At 59.7% G+C, this 18,101-nt stretch overlaps 3 protein-coding genes across 5 annotated transcripts; 2 read left to right on the top strand and 1 right to left on the bottom strand.

Annotated features, from left to right (window-relative positions):
* Positions 1–825: 825 nt before the first annotated feature.
* Positions 826–4,906, bottom strand: SH2D2A (SH2 domain containing 2A). Its single transcript, XM_031556925.1, has 7 exons — positions 4,691–4,906; positions 3,738–4,077; positions 3,564–3,653; positions 3,318–3,483; positions 2,928–3,065; positions 2,220–2,693; positions 826–2,108 (listed from the first exon to the last, which is right to left on the bottom strand). The coding sequence occupies exons 2-7, from the start codon at positions 4,067–4,069 to the stop codon at positions 1,980–1,982; spliced, it is 1,329 nt and encodes a 442-aa protein (XP_031412785.1). The 5' UTR covers positions 4,070–4,077; positions 4,691–4,906; the 3' UTR covers positions 826–1,979.
* On the top strand, positions 4,841–8,861 carry LOC100540942 (death-associated protein kinase 2-like). 3 transcript variants are annotated; one of them, XM_010723851.3, is made up of 14 exons: positions 4,847–4,943; positions 5,248–5,589; positions 6,169–6,209; positions 6,368–6,429; positions 6,519–6,740; positions 6,824–6,962; positions 7,074–7,203; positions 7,384–7,432; positions 7,525–7,551; positions 7,654–7,806; positions 7,907–7,952; positions 8,054–8,143; positions 8,346–8,429; positions 8,540–8,861. In XM_010723851.3, exons 1-14 carry the CDS (start codon positions 4,910–4,912, stop codon positions 8,618–8,620), a joined length of 1,500 nt encoding a protein of 499 aa, XP_010722153.1. In that variant the 5' UTR covers positions 4,847–4,909; the 3' UTR covers positions 8,621–8,861. The 3 variants fall into 3 exon arrangements, with proteins under 3 accessions (XP_010722154.1, XP_010722153.1, XP_031412783.1); XM_031556923.1 differs by lacking the exon at positions 4,847–4,943 and adding an exon at positions 5,974–6,097 and having other exon boundaries at positions 5,532–5,589; XM_010723852.3 differs by lacking the exons at positions 8,346–8,429; positions 8,540–8,861 and having other exon boundaries at positions 4,841–4,943; positions 8,040–8,143.
* A 98-nt stretch (positions 8,862–8,959) lies between these two features.
* Positions 8,960–18,095, top strand: INSRR (insulin receptor related receptor). The gene is given in 23 exon segments (XM_010723849.2): positions 8,960–9,461; positions 10,967–11,518; positions 12,323–12,635; positions 12,718–12,860; positions 12,990–13,134; positions 13,210–13,424; positions 13,494–13,620; positions 13,752–13,990; positions 14,066–14,233; positions 14,344–14,533; positions 14,637–14,678; positions 14,778–15,043; positions 15,362–15,498; positions 15,571–15,736; positions 16,021–16,129; positions 16,279–16,349; positions 16,464–16,564; positions 16,566–16,694; positions 16,771–16,881; positions 16,984–17,143; positions 17,301–17,430; positions 17,504–17,638; positions 17,795–18,095. Coding segments are annotated over 23 exon segments (4,002 nt in total). The 5' UTR covers positions 8,960–9,373; the 3' UTR covers positions 18,060–18,095.
* Positions 18,096–18,101: the final 6 nt, after the last annotated feature.

Here is an 18,101-nt window from a genome sequence, read left to right as displayed (position 1 = left end):
TTTTTTGTTTCAAAGGAGAAGCAAAGTGACAGATCGGAGCTTGGAACAGAAGTGAAAATAGTGCAGTGTCGAGTGCAGAAAGCAGTGAGGACCTCAGCCAGCACGAGCTGCTGCTGAGAACCTTTGGGTATACCTGATGGTTGTGTGTACATCGCTTCCCTTTTCCCCTTCTTCCTCCTCCCTCTGATCCAAGGCCGACAGTGCTGTAACAATCTGATCTCCATGCTTATAGAACTGAGTATCCCAGTTTCCTGGGAGCAGGCACAATGAAAGCTGCCTACTGTACATTTATTTTTCAGCTTTTTAGCTTGTTTGTATGAATTTTGTTTCCTATAAAGGCATCACATCTGTTTTAGTGTTAACATTACCCTCTGGGCTGGGAAGAGGAGACAGTGTCCGGCCTTAACTTTTTAAAAATTAAATTGATTTAAGGTATTAGATCTAGGTGGTGTGACTGCAAATCATGTGCAACCTCACCAGCCCAACCCATGCATCTTTTAGCCAAATCTCTGTGACCTCTCTTAGCTCATTGTTCACCACTGTGTGATGCTGAAGGGAGCAGGGAGCTGGTCTGGTTCTTTAACTCACATTTCCAACACTAAGGGTTGTATTTGTTGTAACTGCAGTTAAAATAGTGGTTACTCCATTTAGGAAAAAAGCTCCATGAGGTTGTTTTTCTCCCATTGCCTGTTAAAAAGGAGCCAAGAAAAAAACCCCAATGAAAGAATTTGTTTCTTAGAATATTTAAAAAAGAAATGTAACTTCTAGTTTAGTTTCCTGGATGTTTTAGTACTTTGCAGAGCCAAGTTTGAGTATCCGAATGACCAAAATAAAGTTACTGTTGAGTAATTTATTCATATCTTATATGTACAGTGAAATCCTCTGACAAGAGATTTGATAAAGGAATAAACTTTTAAATGAACTGAACCACAGCTGTTTGCAGTGTGAGGCACGAGGTGAGGATCGTGGGTTGGGTTCTGCTGTGCTGCCCAACTGCTGTTGGGTTCCTTGTCCTCTGCTGTGTGTGCAGTGAGGGTCAGGTGTCCTGAATGTGGGGCAGCAGCACCTGGAAGGCTTTTTCCCACTGCAGTTTCGTGGGTCTGAGCTCCTCTGGCTTCATCCTGCCAATCCCTCCCAGGGACTGAAGGCAGCATTCAGATCCCCGTGTTTATTTTTGCCTTTTCAATATGTAATTGCTCATTTTTAACACTAGAGGGGACTTAGGAGGATGGCAATCACTGCTGACTTTTGCTCTGCTTTTAGCCATTTATGAGCAAGAACACGAAGGCTTGTGAAAAACGGAAGTGATTTTCTTAGAGGTAGAAGCATAAACCTCTGTTCTCCTTTTCAGTCCTCCTTTTGAAGCTCCAACGCTTCCAAATTTGGGTCTCTGGTTGCTCTCACACACTTTTCCCTTCTGTTGTGGCTGTGTGCACCAGGACTGATGAGAACCACATTCAGTGTCACTGCACACTGGGGGCAGAGCAAGGAATTGGGGTTGTGCAATGGGGCAGCAATGGGGCAGCACTGGCTCCATGTCATCCTCGTCTTCTGTTCTGGGGTTTGGTGCTGCTCTGTGCTTGGTGGCTGAGCAAGCAGGCAGAGCTCAAGGCATCTGTTGGCAGGACCAGGCTTGTTTGAGCAGCCAGCGAATGCTGCATGGATGGCACCAGCCCTGCCCGAAACCCATCTGGTTCTGCTCTAATAGCCTTTTCCTCCACCCTGATTCTATTCATAGCAATCTCTTTCTGCGAAGATAAATTAAATCCGTTCTTCCTCATCCCCTTTGAACAGGGTTTGGGAAGCAGGCGACCGTGCCAGGAAAAGCATGTGAATCCCAACGCAGAGCTGATGGATGCTGCTGGTGTGCCTGGGACTGCCTCCAAGGTCCGGGGGTCTCCCTCTGCCCTGCAAGAGCAGAGCAGGCAGACCTTGTGCCAACGAGAGGCTGGGCATTGCCATGGCCCTACCTATGTGCCTTAGGGGTGGCCTCTAGAAACCTGCTCGTAAATGTTCTCTGGAGCTGCGGCTTGCTTGGTGCTGCTCATCCTTGGGCTGTACACGGGGTCATCAAACTCCAGTGCTGAGTTCACTGGGGTCAGGGGAATCTGCAGGAAGGGAAACTGGTGAGATGGTGATTTCGTGCTGGGTGAGGGCTGGCTGGAGAGCTTGGTCCTGCACCAGAGCTTGTGCCTTATGGCAGGTGCATGGAAACGCACCTCTGGGGCCGGTCGGGGAGCTGCTCTCTGCATGGTGCCTGCAGTGGGAGTCGCTGGCAGCTGCCTTCTGTGGAAGCCCTGGTTGGAAAGGCTGCGAGACAACCGCCGGCGCAGAAATGTGGGGGCCAGCAGGGATCCAGGGCTCCATGCCCCTCGGGGGGGTGGCTCTTGCTGGACTGTGGCCACCTCTGCATAGATGTTAGCCTCAGGGCTGGGGCTGGAGCCCCAGCCCATGGCATAGAAAGGAATAGGCTCCACAGGCAGGGCCGTGTCCTCGTGGGGCTCTGCATAGGTATGGAAACGCATCAGCTGCTGGTACTTGGCATCAAGCATCTCAACAGGGTTGGCTTCAAGGTGTGTCTGCGTGGAGGGGCTGTTGGCTTCTGCTCCTTCGCTGCTGGTGTGGCTGCGTGGTCCCTGGGTGGTCACTGAGGAGCTGACCTTGGCAGGGAGTGGCAGGGGGGTGTTGGAGGCCTGGAGAGGGAGGGAATGCTGAGGACAGTGTGGGGAAGGGGCTGATCCCATTGGACCAGCTGCATCCCCATCCCATGGACCAGCAGCATCCCTACCCCAGCTGCATCCTCATGGGCCACCAGCATCCCTACCCCAGCTGCATCCTCATGGACTGGCTGCATCCCTACCCCATCAGCACGTGCTATGTCCAGGCTGCCCTGGAAAGCACCTCTGTGCCCCAGGCCCTGCCTTTACCTCCTCTGGGCCACTCTCTGCTGCCTGCCCATCTCCTGGCACCCGCTTGGCCATGGTGCTGTATGCTGGGTGGTTTGCTGGTGCCTTGCAGGATGTGGAGCTGCCATTTGGGGTGCGCATCACTCCACAGGCCTTGTCCTGCAAAGTGCAAAGGGTGAAAGGAAGGCAGTCACGAGGCCAGGACTGGCCCAGCTGTGACGTTGGGTGGTCCTCAGGGTAGAGGTGGCACTGAAGTGCCAACCCCAGCCGTGACGCTTTGATTTCTCTGGCCTGGATTCCCTGATTTCCCTGGAGAAAGCAGCTTCAGTGAAGCAGGAAAGCAGCTGTTCCTCCCACGTCCTGCTGGGGCTAATGAAGCAGCTAATTGCTGCAATGAGAAGGCGTGCTTACCTGTCCCCACGGCACGGTCAGCAGCTCACCGTAGGGTGGGATGGGAACGTGGGTGTAGTGCTGCAGCAGCTCGGCCAGCTCGGGGTGGGCACTGTGCTCACCCAGGATCACGTAGTGCCCATTGGGCAGCTGGTCCAGCACAAAGTGTCGGCAGCGCTCTCTGCCCCTGCGGGGGAGGACAGAGGGGTTGGTGATGGCACAGCGTGGGGTCGAGCGTGCCCATAGCCCTGGGCTGGGCTCCCTCACCTGTAGGACAGCACGAAGCCCACCGTGCTCTCACTGAAGCGCACCAGGAAGCAGCCCAGCGGTTCATCCTGCAGCATCTGTTCTGTGTCCCTGCAGGAATGGATCCCAGGGCTTCACCCACCTGTGGGAGCATCCCGTGGGTGTGCAGGACCACCCCTGGGATTCCTTGCTCACTTGCGACTGATGAAGCCGTGGAACCAGGCTGGCAGATTGCCCGTGGCCCCCAGCCGATGCACTTGGGTCTGCTCAAACCACAGCTTGGTGCGTGCCCGCAGAGATGCTGCAACCTCCCTGGCCTGGGAGCAGCCCTGCAGCACGTGGCAGGGAGCAAGGGGCAGCTGAGGTTGGGGGCCCTCCGCTGCCTCCTGTCCCCTCCTGCCCCATGCATCACAGTGCTCCACACTGTGGGGCTGCAGCAGGGTCATGCTGTGTCCTGGCTGGATGCTATCTGCCTTGTCTCCAGCAACGCATTTGAAGGTGATGAAGAGGGGTTGGGTGTCATCCATGGAGCCACCTGTACTCGGGTTGCAGAAAGGAGCGGGCTGAGGGTCCCAGCAGCCCCCATGCTGCCCCATAGGGTACTGCTCCTCGCCCTGTTTCTTCCTGGTCGCCCTCACAGCGCTGCTGGGAACCCGAAGTTCTGGGAAGAACCAACCCTGTGTGTGTCAGCGGCTCTGCGTGCATGCAGGGCTCATCTGAGTCCCGCCAACACTCGGCCAAAGTTAATCCTGAGCAGATGCTCGAGGGGGTGGAAACGGCCACGCTGTGTCACCAGCTCTGAGTCACTGGGACCGGACCGAGCCTGTCCAAACTGGGGTCCTGGAAGGCCGGGAACACCAGACTGGGACCTTAACGCAGCACTGAGAGGACCTGGGAGCTGCGTGCACCCAGAATGATCCCCCATCCAAAGAGGCACTAAAAGGAGCAGCGAAGGCCCACCAAAACCACAGCAAGGAGCTGAGCACCAAGTCCTGCTCCCCACATTGCCTTTATCCTCCATTGCCATCCATCATGGCAACAACCCCTCCATGCCCCTGTTCCAGTCTTTGCTTCCCAACCTTTTTGCTCCCATCTCAACACACGGACCCCTGGGACACCCCCAGCCCCCTCCCAGCCCTCACCCCTACCTCCACCAGGACCCGGGGGCTGTGGGGTGGGCAGCGCTGGTGCTGCACTCAGCACGGTGATGGGCAGGAAGCGGCGAGTTGCACGCCGGGGCCACGTCACGGAACAACGGTGGGGGCTGTGGGTGGCACCGTGGGAGCACCTCTTTGCCCTCTTTCCCTTCACCCTCAGCGTGTTCAGCTGCTGGTGGCTGTAAAGCCGTGCAAGAGTTACCTGGGTGCATGGGGTGCACCTGGTGCTCGCTGTGCCAACAAGGTGTGTTGCAGTTGGGGGTGCAGGGCTGGCTGGGTTCCCTTCTTCCTGCACCCACAAAACCTCTTTGTCCCATCTGCACCCCTGTTTCTTGCACAAAGCCCAACCCGTAGCTGTGCTGGAGCCAGGTTGCAGCCCTGCACTGGAGCTTTGCACATCTGTAGTGGGGACAGAGCACCCCCAGCCCCACGGCGTGGTGCCCCCCGGCTCTCTCCACCTTAAGAAACCTGTTCCTCCTCCCTGCCCTCACACCCTGCACCGTTTCCCCTCCGGGCAGCCGGGTTGAACTATTTCTATCGGTGGTCAGGCAGGTTTCCTGTTTGCAACCCTGGTGCTCACGGCTGCGGACAGAACAGCCACGGCCCCCGAGCTGCTCCTCGAGGATGTGACCCTACAAGGCCTCTCCCAGCCCCTTTGCAGCTGTCCGGGCGCTGCCGGGCGGGGACAGCGTGGGGGGATTTCTCACGAGACCTTGGAAGCAGACGAGCAGCTCTTGGCGTTTCCTGCTGTTTTTCCCTGAGCCGCTGCCCAGCGGATCCCAGGAATCACAGCAGCTTCGAGGAAACCAAAGCGCAGCAGTGGCACGGAGCAGAGTGTGGCACTGTCCCACGAAGGGTCTTCATCCCCATCGCCGGAACTGAGAGCAGAGGTAAGGGTGCTGGGGTGCACAGCAAGCACAAGGGACAGCATTGCCTTGGGGACAACGGTGCCGTTGTCACCACAAAAGCTGCCTCCCCAGTGCCCCCACAGCTCTGTCACATGTTGGGGACGGTCACCAGGCTCCAGCCTACGTGGATCCGAGGCTGTGCAGTGCCTGGCGGGGTGCCTGCGCTGCCCGGGGGTGGCACGGGGCTGTCACTGTGCAGAGCTGCCGTCCAACGGGGCTGGCGGTGCTGGGAGCAAGCAGAGCGTGGAGGGGGGAAGGCTCGGGGTGAGGATCAGGGCTGGAGACAGCTCTGCTTGGCCATCGATGGGGACAACCGTGCACAAAGCCGCCAGGTCCCGTGCTCCCTCGTTGTGTTCCTTTATCGAGGTGTTTTTTCTTGCTGGAGGAGGACCCTGCCTCTGGCATTGGGTGCTACCCCTCAGCACTGCACACTCGGCCACACGCCCTGCCTCCGTTTCCCTCTTTGCTTAGGAGCTGCGCCATCGGTGTGGTGAGTTTTGGGAGGGCTCTTCTTGGTCCTGCTGCCCCCTTCCCATCCCCTCTGTCTATTTATCTTTGCAGCCATGGCTGAGGATGGCGGGGCTGCCTCCGACAGCCCTCAGGTGAGAGCAACGGGAGGAGTCCTGGGGATGCAAACTGGGGGAGGAGGGGCAGGAGACATCTGTGAACCCCCTGCAGCATGTACCAGGGGGTGCCGCCCATGGGAGACTTTGTTTGGGTGCTCCCCGTGGGGCTAAGCCAGGTCCGTGCACTCCTGCAGGCGGTCGCCCTGCGTGCACGCAGTGTGGAGGAGCTGTATGAGCTGCTGGAGACGCTGGGCAGGTGAGTAGGGTGGTGTGGGGTGTGCGGAATAGTGGCATTGCAGTCGTGCCCCCCTCCCATCCCCACCCGTGCCCTGGGTTCCCTTGCAGTGGACACTTCGGAGTGGTGAGGCGGTGCCGGGAGCGCAGCACCGGCACTTTCTATGCTGCCAAATTTGTGAAGACGCGGCGGTGCCGGGGCAGCCGGCGGGGCCTGGAGAGGGTGCAGGTGGAACAGGAGGTGGCCATCCTGCGGGACCTGCAGCACCCCAACATCATGCAGCTGCACGACCTCTTCACATGCAGAGCTGAGATGGTGCTGGTGCTGGAGCTGTGAGCGGCGTCCTGGGGTTGGGTGATGGGGATACTGGTGTTGTGCTCCCTCCAAACCCTCCCAGCATTGCCCTGCCCTGCAGGATGCGTGGTGGGGAACTCTTTGACTTTATTGCGGAGAAGGAGATGCTGTTGGAGGAGGAGGCCATCGAGTTCCTGGAGCAGATCCTGCTTGGGGTGCAGTACCTTCATGGGCGCCACATCGCCCACTTTGACCTCAAGGTGCCTGTGCAGGTCCCTGGCTGACCCAGGGTGTCCCCCCCACCCTATGGCTGCGTCCTACCTGGGGGTGGTTCTGGGGTATTTTATTGTTCCTCACCCACCCCCATGCAGCCTGAGAACATCATGCTGCAGGAGAAGGATGTGCCCAAGCCCCAAATCAAGATCATCGACTTTGGCCTGGCCCAGAAGCTGGAGGATGGTGTCACCTTCAAGAGCCTCTGTGGGACCCCCCAGTACATCGGTATGGAGCTCCCAGCTGGGCTTGGGGGGCAGCGGGACCCCTGGAGCCCCAGCTCTAAGGGGCAGACAAGAGCTGGGACAGCTTCGCTGGGAGGGGGACCTGCATAATTGGGGACATATCGGGGTGCCCGTGTGGTGCTTCCACCTGACATGCCCCCCCCTGCTTTTCCTTCACCCCTAGCTCCCGAAGTGATCAACTACGAACCACTGAGCTCCGCCACCGACATGTGGTGAGGAGAGGGACAGGGGTCTCAGGGGGACCCACGGTACCACTGTAGGGAGCCCCAGAGGACAGTCCTGACCCCCACCCTCTGTCTTTCAGGAGCATCGGGGTTATCACCTACATCCTGTGAGTAGTAGCGAGGGGAAAATGCAGCTGGGGGAAACTGAGGCACAGGGGGCAGCGTGGCAGGTCCATCTCCGGTGCTCACGCTCCCTCGTGTCCCCGCAGGCTCAGCGGCTTGTCCCCCTTCCAGGGTGAGACAGATGCTGAGACCCTCTCCAACGTCCTGGAGGGCGCCTATGAGTTCGAGGAGCGCTACTTCAGTGACACCTCTGAGATGGCCAAGGACTTCATCCGACAGCTGTTGGTGAAGGAGCCTCAGTGAGTGCCATCCCTGTCTCTGTCCCAGTCCCTGGGGGTCTCTGTCCCCATCCCTGGGGGGGTCCCCAGACCCCTGCCATCACAGCCCTCTCCGTTGCAGGGAGCGAATGACTGCATCTGAGTGCCTTGTGCACCCCTGGATTAAGGTGAGATAGAAGGGGGGAACATAGCTGGGCTCCCCTGGCTGCCGTGTGCTGAGGGAGTGGGGAAGGGGTGCAGTGATGATGCCACAGCTTCGTCCCTGCAGCCCCTGAACAGGAAACAGGCAGCAAAGCGGTGCCGCTCCTCCATCAACATGAAAAACTTCCGCAAGTTCAACGCCCGGAGGAAGTGGAAGGTGAAAGGGAGGGATAAGGGGATGAGGGATGGGGACGGCAGGATGTGGGGTCCCACCGCCTTTGGGTGTTTGTGTGAAGCCATTCGTGCTCCACCCCAGGGCTGGGTGCATTTGGGCAGGGGACCGTGGTGGGGTCTGTGCTCCAGTACAGGGGTGGAGGGGAGAGCTCCGTGCACAGACCCCTGCCTTGCTGCTCCCCCAGCTCTCTTACAACATGGTGTCTGCCTGCAACCGGCTGTGCCGCATGCGGCTGCTTTGCAGCCCCAGGACGGAGGGCGAGGAGCTGGTGAGATGCTGGGGGTGCATAATGGATACTGAGGGGCTGTGCCCTCACTGGGGGGGGCCCGTGGTCTTGTCCCTGCCCTTCAGCCCCTCTGTGCCCTTCTGTGCCCCCAGCGCTGCTGTGAGAGCGACCAGGAGGAGGAAGGCAGCCGCCCCGTGACGTTGCTCCGTCGCCGTAGGAGCAGCTGCTCCTGAGCTCCCCCCCAGGGTGGGGACAGCAGAGTGGGGCCGTCCCACAAAAGGGACCTCTGGACCTCCCTTCACCCCTAGCAGATGTGAGCACCTGGGTGCTGGAGCTGCTGCTCCCGGTGCTGCTGTGCTGAGGGCCACTGGGGCAGAACCAGGGGCACTGCTGTGCTCCCCAGGTACTCCCTCACCTGAGGGCTCTGCCCTTCCCTTGGCTCTAATTCGAGAAATAAACGTGCCCCAATCCTCATATCTTGGGTGTTGAGCAGAGCAGCTTCCTCCCCCTCCGCCTCCTCATCCTCATCCTCCTCCTCTTCCTCTTCCTCCTCCTCTTCCTCCTCTTTGCTCCCTTGTTCCCTGGGATTGACCCCTCTCTGGGTCTCCCTGGATGTAGCTGTGCCCTCGAATCCTCCCCACAATACCCACACCTGCAGAAAGCGAAGCACAGAGCATCATCCTGAAGAACACAAGGACTGGGGGCATCTCACACTCCCTGACCCCCTCTAGCCCCACTGCACTCAGGGCCGCCCTGTTTTCTCCCCTCTATTTCCCAAACAAGCCCTGGCCCTGGCCCTGGCCCGGCCCCACACAGTTGTCAGGCTAAATATTTTGTGTGTGGCAGCCGAAAACAAAAGTGAAGGGGCCACGGGGCCACCCTTCTCCCGGCGTGCCTCGCTACTGGCAAGGAGTGCCCGGCGTGCGGGGCCGGACGTGTGCCCGCCTGCAGCAGCACCGGGCAGGAGTGAGACGTGGCCCCACGGGATGGGGGCATTGGGGGTCCTACGGCTGCTGCTTGCCCTGCTGCTCCTCAGCCCCCTCCTGTTGCCCCCGGTGCAGGCCCCCTCTGAAAGTAAGTGATGGGAAGCGGGGTGAGGGGGGATGGGTTTTGGGGTTTTGGAGTTCTTGGCTGAGCCTCCAGGTGAAGCTTTGTGTTTGCTGCCTCAGTTTCCCCTCCGATGCGATGGCCCCGCTGCTGCAATCCTCACCTGGCAGCACGAGCATGGCTGTGACCTTTGGGGTTTGGAGCTGGGGAGGAAATGGGGTGGGGGCCCTGTGCTGGGGTCAGAACATCGCTTGCTTTTGTGGGAAATGATTCCATGAAGCCACTGCACTCAGCAGTGATGGAAAATGATGCTTAAACCTTCTAGTCTGGGGATGCAACCTGGGGGACAGGCACAGGGTTCTGATGGTCCTGGATCAGGAAAAGCCCCCAGAGGCTTATGTGGGGATGTCCCTGGTGGGGTCCCCACACTGCCATCAGGGTGGGGACAGAGGGACCCACATGCCTGGGTTTGTCACTGTGTGTCTGTCCTTTCTCTGCCTCAGTTTCCCCATTGATAGTCCCAATGGGGCTGGAGAGAAGTGGAGGGGGAATGAGGATAAAGCAGCCAAACTCACACTGAGAGCTGCCCTGGGAACGCTTCTTGCTCTGTCTCTGCCCCCGTGAAGGCACAGGGGACCCCAGAATTCTCTCTACCCACAATAGGGACCAAGTTGTTCCTGGTCCCCTCTCTCCTTCTGTTCCCCTGCTCAGCACAGGGACCACTGTGACTTTGCCAAGGTCACGGCTGTGGCAGCACAGTGTTGCACTCTCGGAGCTGGTACTGCATCCTCAGCTCCATAGCAGGATGAAGATTCCCATGTCCCGAGGGTACCCCATGGTGGTGGTGGGGGGCTCTGTGTATTGCTGCCTTGCCACACACTGCTGGGTGCTCCAGCTCCATTCCATGTTGCCAGCACTGCTTGGGTGTTTGGGGTACACGCCGAGCTGGCCATCTTTGCTATCGGTGTTTACAGTAAATCCCTCTCTGAGTATCAGTGAGTTTCTCTCCGTAATAACTAGGAGTCAGGTTTCAGGCTGGGGATGCTGCTGGAAGGGAGCAGAGACAGCAGGAGATGCTCAGCCCCATGGTGCCCCTTACAGTGCCTACCCCCACTGGCGTGGAAAACCTCTGGAATGGTGACCCCATAGCCCCATCTCTGCAAAGTGTCAATGGGAGCAATTCAGTGGGAGGATGCTGTGTGCTCACTGCTGTTACCCCAAGGGCTGCAGCCTCCATGGGGTTGGCAAAGGGCTATGAAACGGTCCTGGGAAGCTCCCGCAGAGCCAGACCTCGTTAGCATCACAGCAGCCGTGTTGTCCCCCTAGGAGCTGTGGTGCGCCAGCTGCCTGTCACGGCTGCTCTCATCTGCCCCAGCTGCCCACAGCAACCGCAGGCAGCTGACAGGCAGAGCAGGACATTAACCCCTGCCACGCATCGCTGCGGCCCCATCCGGGGGGGGACAGGGACACCTGTGTGGTGCGGGATGCTCTGGGCCGTCCCATTGCCCCCGGGCCCCTTCTTGCCACCCCAGTCTGCAGCAGCATGGACATCCGCAACGACGTGTCGCAGCTGCAGAAGCTGGAGAACTGCTCCATCATAGAGGGCAACCTGCAGATCCTGCTGATGTTCACCACGGGCGCCGAGGACTTCCGCGGGCTCAGCTTCCCCCGCCTGCTGATGATCACCGAGTACCTGCTCCTCTTCCGTGTCTACGGGTTGGAGAGCCTGCGGGACCTCTTCCCCAACCTTTCGGTCATCCGTGGCACCAACCTCTTCTTCAACTACGCGTTGGTCATCTTCGAGATGCCGCACCTGCGGGAGATCGGGCTGCACAGCCTGAGCCACGTGCTGCGCGGCTCGGTGCGCATCGAGCGCAACCAGGAGCTCTGCCACCTCTCCACCATCGACTGGGGGCTGCTGCTGCCCGACGCCGTGGACAACAGCTACATTGTGGGCAACAAGCTGGCCGAGGAGTGCGCTGACGTCTGCCCAGGTATCCTGGATGTGGAGAAGCCGTGTGCGCAGACCGTTGTCAATGGGCAGTTGGATTACCGCTGCTGGACCTCCAGCTACTGCCAGAAAGGTGGGTGAGGTGCTGCGGGGCTGCTCATCCCAGTGCTGGGAGCCGATGGGGAGCACTGGGAGGCACTGGGAGGCACTGGGAGGGCAGAGCTGGGCATACATCTGTCCCTGCGTGGGAGCGAGCTGCAATGGAGTAATCGGATCCGCGCTGTATCATTCTCGGGAGGAGAGGCCAGCTCCCAGCTGCCATGTTTTCCCAGCGGTGAGGTAAATACACGCCCCTCCCGGGCTCGTTTGCAGTAAACAGGAGGCCTGGTAATGAAATATATACTATAAACACAGATCCTTATCTGGGCTGTAACCTCGGCCACTGCCCCAGCACTGGCTGCACCACGTGGCTCCGCTGGGTGGCTGGGGCTTGGCATGCGGTGAGCCTCACCTGTCCATTTGTCCATTTGCCCGTCTGTCCTGACTGTCCATGCAGCCTTTCGTCTGTCCATCCAGCTGTCTGTGTACCCACCCATCCATCTACCACCTGTCCATCCACCCATGTGTCTGGCCATCCTTCCATCCACGGCTCTGTCCATATACCCATCCAACCAACCCTCCCTCCATCCACCCTTCCACCTACCCATCCCTCCATCCATCCATCCCTGCATCCATCCATCTGTCCATCCACCCATCCCTCTATCCACCCACCCACACATCCCTCCATCCGTTTCTTCATCCATTCATCCCTCCATCTGCCCCTCCACTCCTCCCCGCCCTCTCTCCTTGCTCCCCACACCAGCAGTCTGCCACCAGCCCCCTACCCACCCAAACCCTGCAATCCCCTTTTCCCACTGCCGACATCACCTCCCTGCAGTGTGCCCATGCGGTGCGGGCTCGGCGTGCACGGCGTCGGGTGAGTGCTGCCATGCTGAGTGCCTGGGGGGCTGCGGGCGGCCCCGTGACAGCCGCTCCTGCGTGGCCTGCCGTCACTTCCACTTCAATGGGCACTGCTTGCCCTCTTGCCCACCCCGCACCTACGAATATGAGGGCTGGCGCTGCGTCACGGCCGAGTATTGTGCCAGCCTGCGCAAGGTCTCCGACAACCCACGCGACGCCTCCAAGTTCGTCATCCATCAGCAGCAGTGCCTCTCTGAGTGCCCCCCCGGCTACACCAGGAATGAAAGCAGGTGGGGACCCCTGCCCTTAAGGGTTGGCAGTGGAGGGAGGGGGCTCCTTGACTGGCTTACATCCCAGTCCCTGTCCCTGCAGCATCTTCTGCCACAAGTGTGAGGGTTTGTGCCCCAAAGCATGCAAGGTTGGCACCAAGACGGTGGACTCGACGCGGGCAGCGCAGGAGCTGGCAGGCTGCACTCTGGTGGAGGGCAACCTCATCCTCAACATCCGCCGGGGCTGTGAGTGCTGGGAGGGTGACGTGGGGCACAGGGGGGGAATTTCCCTTGGAGGAAGAATTAATGGGGAGTGAGGGTCCCAAGTGCCAGCTCCATCGCCACATCACACTCATGCCCATGGAATGTCCCCAGATAATCTGGCCTCAGAGCTGCAGAGCAGCCTGGGCCTCATCGAGACCATCACGGGCTTCCTGAAGATCAAGCACTCCTTCGCCCTTGTCTCCTTGTCCTTCTTCAAGAACCTCAAGCTGATCCGTGGAGACTCCATGGTGGATGGGTGAGGACCGGATGTGCTGAGGACACCTGGGTGTGGGGTGCCTGTGCCCATCACCTCCATCTGCCTCTTCCCCAGGAATTACACCCTATACGTCCTGGACAATCAGAATCTGCAGCAGTTGTGGGACTGGAGCCACCACGTCCTCTCTATCCCTGTGGGCAAGATGTATTTTGCCTTCAACCCCAAGCTTTGCTTGGCTGAGATCTACCACATGGAGGAGGTGACGGGCACCAAGGGGCGGCAGAACAAGGCAGAGATCAACCCGCGCACCAACGGGGACCGGGCATCTTGTGAGTGTAGGGATGGGGATGGGGGGACCAGGTGGCACCGTGACTCTGAGCCCTTGCACCCCTCCACAGGCAAAACCCAAACCCTGCGCTTCACCTCCAACATCACCGAGTCCGACCGCATCTTCCTCAAGTGGGAACGGTACCGGCCGCCTGAGTACCGAGACCTCCTCAGCTTCATTGTCTACTACAAGGAGTCGTAAGTGATCCTCGTGTTCCCCAGCCTGCAGCATCCTCAAGGCACATCTGGGGCTGCTGGGCCCCAGAAGATGGCGAGGTTTGGGGTCTGCCGGGACCCCCAGCTGATGCTGGGGGCCGGGTGGTTGCCAGACCTTTCCAGAATGTATCAGAGTACGTGGGGCAGGATGCTTGCGGGGCACAGAGCTGGAATGTGCTGGACGTGGAGCTGCCACTCAGCAGCGAGCAGGAGCCAGGGGTGGCCCTGCTCAACCTGCGGCCGTGGACACAATATGCCATCTTTGTCCGTGCCATCACCCTCACCACCGCCGAGGAAGGGCGCAACTATGGGGCGCAGAGCGAGGTGGTCTACATCCGCACCATGCCGGCAGGTATGGGATGCTGGGGGGGTTTGGGGTGCCCTCAAGTGACCTCAGGCTGGGGCTGATGTCCCCATGCCCTCCCAGCTCCGACAGTGCCGCGGGATGTCATCTCCATGTCCAACTCCTCGTCCCACATCGTGGTGCGCTGGAAGCCACCCACGCAGCGCAATGGCAACATCACCTACTACCTGGTGCTGTGGCAGCAGCTGGCCGAGGACATGGAGCTCTATGTCAATGACTACTGCCACAAAGGTGTGGGAGGGCTACCAGGGATGATGCAGGGATGGGGACATCCCCAGGTCCCTGTGGAGCTGGAATGGGGGTGGAGATGGAAATGCAGCACTGCCCATCCCCACCTCCAGGTCTGAAGCTGCCCACCAGCAGTGCAGACACGCGCTTCAGTGACGGGGATGGCCCTGAAGTGGAGCAGGATGCAGAGGAGCGCTGCTGCCCCTGCCGCCCTGCTGACGGGCAGCTCCGCATGGAGGGCGAGGCTGAGTCCTTCCAGAAGAAGTTTGAGAACTTCCTCCATAACTCCATCATCATCCCCAGGTGCCGGTGCTTTGGGGGTACCAGGGTCAGGGGGTCTCCAAGCATTGCTCTGCCACAGGGAGGGTGTCCCTCGGCTTCTTTAATCCATTTCCTACTGTCTCAGGCCACCTTGGAAGGTGACATCCATCAACAAGTACCCACAGCGGTGAGCTGGGAAGAACCCCAAAGCTCTGAGGCTCTCCTTACCCCATTGCATGTGAGGCCCCCCTGTGCCCTGACCCCAAACCTCCTCCCATCCCTGCAGGACCCCAAAGCGCCGCAGGGACCTGATGGCCGTCACATCCCCCACCAACGCCTCCTCAGTGGAGCCACCACCCCAAAGCCACACCAGAGCCGAACCCAAACACGACTTCCAGATCTTTGAGGACAAAGTGGTGCGGGACCGTGCGGTGCTGTCGCGGCTGCGGCACTTCACAGAGTACCGCATCGACATCCATGCATGCAACCACGCTGCGCACACCGTGGGCTGCAGCGCGGCCACTTTTGTCTTCGCCAGGACCATGCCTGAGTGTACGTCCAAGGGCAGAGGGGAGGGTAGTGGTGCTTTTGGGAGGGGATCAGCACTGGGCTGGTGGAATCGTAAAATCGTTAAGGTTGGAAAACTGCGCTGAGATCAATTCCGACCATCAACATATCACCGCCGTGCCCATTAACCACATCCTTTAGTGCCACATCTACACCTTTCTCCGCCCCCCTCCCTGGGCAGCCTATTCCAATGCCTTATCACTCTTTCTGAGAACAGTTTTATCCTAATATCCTATCTGAACCTCCCCTGGTGCAATGTGAGGCCATCACCTCTCATCCTGAGCCCATTTATGTCCCGTCCAGTGCAAGCTGACAACATTCCCGGCAACGTGACCTGGGAGCCAGCCAGCAAGAACAGCGTGCTGCTGCGCTGGCAGGAACCCCACAACCCCAATGGGCTCATCCTCAAATATGAGATCAAGTACAGCCGTGAGAGCGAGGTGAGGATCCGACTCGGCATCCCCCTCCCCAAGACTGGGATGTCCCCGTTGCCACTACCCCTTCATCCCCAGGAGGTCACCACTGTTGTCTGCGTCTCCCGACACCGCTATGCTAAATATGGAGGCGTGCACCTGGCCCTGCTGCAGCCAGGGAATTACTCAGCCAAGGTCCGTGCCACATCTCTGGCTGGCAATGGCTCCTGGACGGGACTCGTCAAGTTTTACATCCTGGGACCAGGTACCTGATGGGGGCAAGGAGGATGCCAGTGGGGTTTTGGGGTCTGCTGGGCTGGGAACTGGGAGGCAGGGCACTGCTGGATGGTGCACCAGGAAATTGGGGAGCACTGGTGGGATTGGGGATCAGGGTGTGCTCCTGGACCTGGACACCAAAAGATGAAAGAATGCTGCTAAATCAGGAATTTGGGAGATTTGGGGATGCTTTGGGATGGGAGCAGCATAGGGCACGGAGTGCTGCTACAAATGGTCCCACAACACTCTGCCCCACGGACACACTCCTGGCAGCCGAGGAGGAGTCTGGCAGCTTCTACATCCTGCTCACTGTTACGCCTGTGGTCCTCATGGTGCTCATCTCTTGCCTCGCTGTCTTTGTCTTCTTCTACAATAAGAAGAGGTAGTGACCCCTCCGAACCCTAGGGCTGCACTCAGCTGAGCTGGGGTTGGGGAGGTGGCACGGCATCCCTGCCCCTTGTCCCCTTGTCTTTTGTCCCCCTCCTTTGTCCCCCTGTCCTCTGTGCCATGCCTACCTCTCCATCCTCCCAGGAGCAATGATGGCTACCCCAGTGGGACGTTGTACGCCTCTGTCAACCCCGAGTACTTCAGTGCCTCGGACAGTATGTGGGGATGGGCAGGGGTCCCCCTGGGGTCTGCTGCCCCATTCCCCTGCTTGGGGATGGGGATGGTGGTGGTGATATTGATGACGGTGATGGTGACCCCCCCCCCTGCAGTGTACATCCCTGATGAATGGGAAGTATCACGGGAGAAGATCACGGTGATCCGGGAGCTGGGGCAGGGCTCCTTCGGGATGGTGTACGAGGGGCTGGCACGTGGGGCTGGTGGCCGAGGGTGAGGAAACCAAGGTGGCCCTGAAGACGGTCAACGAGCTGGCCACCATGCGGGAGCGCATCGAGTTCCTCAAGGAGGCCTCCGTCATGAAGGCCTTCAAGTGCCACCACGTGGTAGGTGGCAGCAGGGGGACATCGCCGGGGACGTGGGGCTGCGGCTGCCCACATGCTGTTTCCGTTCGCTCCCCAGGTCCGTCTGCTTGGCGTCGTGTCCCAGGGCCAGCCAGCCTTGGTCATCATGGAGCTGATGACACGTGGGGACCTGAAGAGCTACCTGCGCTCTCTCAGACCCGACGCCGAGGTGAGGGGCTGCCCAGGTGCCGTGGTGCCCTAAGAGGAGAGGGCACAGACCCCGTCCCCAAGGACGTCCCCCCAAAGCCTCCTCTCTCTGTGCGTGGTGCAGAACAACCCTGGGCTGCCTCCACCCTCGCTTAAGGACATGATCCAGATGGCAGGTGAGATCGCCGACGGCATGGCCTACCTCAATGCCAAGAAGTTTGTGCACCGTGACCTCGCCGCGCGCAACTGCATGGTGTCCGAGGACTTCACCGTCAAGATTGGAGGTGGGCAGCCAGAGGTGGATGGACTTGGGATGGGTCCCCTTGTCCTGGTGCTCATAGCTCTGTATCTTCCTCCTCTTCCTTGTCTTTCTCCTCTTCATTCTCTTATTCTTTTTTCTCCTCTTCCTCCTTTCTCCTCCTCTTCTTCCTCCTCCACCAGATTTCGGCATGACGCGGGACATCTACGAGACAGATTATTACCGCAAAGGGGGCAAGGGGCTGCTCCCTGTCCGCTGGATGTCCCCCGAGGCCCTCAAGGATGGCATCTTCAACACGCAGTCTGATGTCTGGTGGGTGATGGGGCTGGAGAGAGCCACGTGGGTGAGCCCGCACCCACCCCGGGCTGACCTGTGGGTGCTGCAGGTCTTTCGGGGTGGTGCTGTGGGAGATCACCACGCTGGCTGAGCAGCCCTACCAGGGCATGTCCAACGAGCAGGTCCTGCACTACGTCATGGACAACGGCGTCCTGGAGCGGCCGGAGAACTGCCCTGATCAACTGTGAGTGGGGGGATCTCTTACCAGAACTGCTTGGGGTGGGCAGTAAGCACCACCGTGGCCTCTGGTCTGCATGGAGCCCCGGTGAGCCGGCTGCCCTTAAGGTGGCCGGGGGTGACTGGGGACCCCCATACCCACTATGCACTCTTTGTCCCGCAGCCACGAACTGATGTGTCTGTGCTGGCAGCAGAACCCTCGCCAGCGCCCATCCTTCATTCAGCTCCTGGAGAGCATCAAGGAGCACATGGCTCCCGCTTTCCGCACCCACTCCTTCTTCTACAGCCCGGAGAACCGGCGACGCGGCTCCAGCGAGCCCTCGGACGCCGAAACGGAGCCGCCCCCCGAGGAGGACGAGCCGCCCGCACCCCCTCTGCCCACCCGCAAGGGTCGAGGTCGGCTCCCCAACGGAACGGGCTGCCTGTGAGCGGGGGCTGCCGCCCGCTGCGGACTCATCCCCCCGCCCCAT

This window comes from Meleagris gallopavo, chromosome 27, assembly GCF_000146605.3.
Source record: "Meleagris gallopavo isolate NT-WF06-2002-E0010 breed Aviagen turkey brand Nicholas breeding stock chromosome 27, Turkey_5.1, whole genome shotgun sequence".
Lineage (NCBI taxonomy): Eukaryota > Metazoa > Chordata > Aves > Galliformes > Phasianidae > Meleagris > Meleagris gallopavo.
The sequence above is the reverse complement of the archived record's forward strand: the minus strand, read 5'-3'. Positions and strand labels throughout refer to the sequence as shown.

Bases quoted from the DNA above. Each gene is read 5' to 3' on its own strand.
- LOC100540942 (XM_010723851.3), top strand. From the start codon at position 4,910: ATGGGGTGCACCTGGTGCTCGCTGTGCCAACAAG. The intron at 6,430-6,518 runs GTGAGTAGGGTG...GTTCCCTTGCAG, and splicing joins CTGCTGGAGACGCTGGGCAG to TGGACACTTCGGAGTGGTGA. The intron at 7,953-8,053 runs GTGAGATAGAAG...TCGTCCCTGCAG, and splicing joins TTGTGCACCCCTGGATTAAG to CCCCTGAACAGGAAACAGGC.
- SH2D2A (XM_031556925.1), bottom strand. From the start codon at position 4,069: ATGGATGACACCCAACCCCTCTTCATCACCTTCAAATGCGTTGCTGGA. The intron at 3,654-3,737 runs GTGAGCAAGGAA...CCATTCCTGCAG, and splicing joins CACGGCTTCATCAGTCGCAA to GGACACAGAACAGATGCTGC. The intron at 3,066-3,317 runs GTAAGCACGCCT...TGCACTTTGCAG, and splicing joins TGACCGTGCCGTGGGGACAG to GACAAGGCCTGTGGAGTGAT.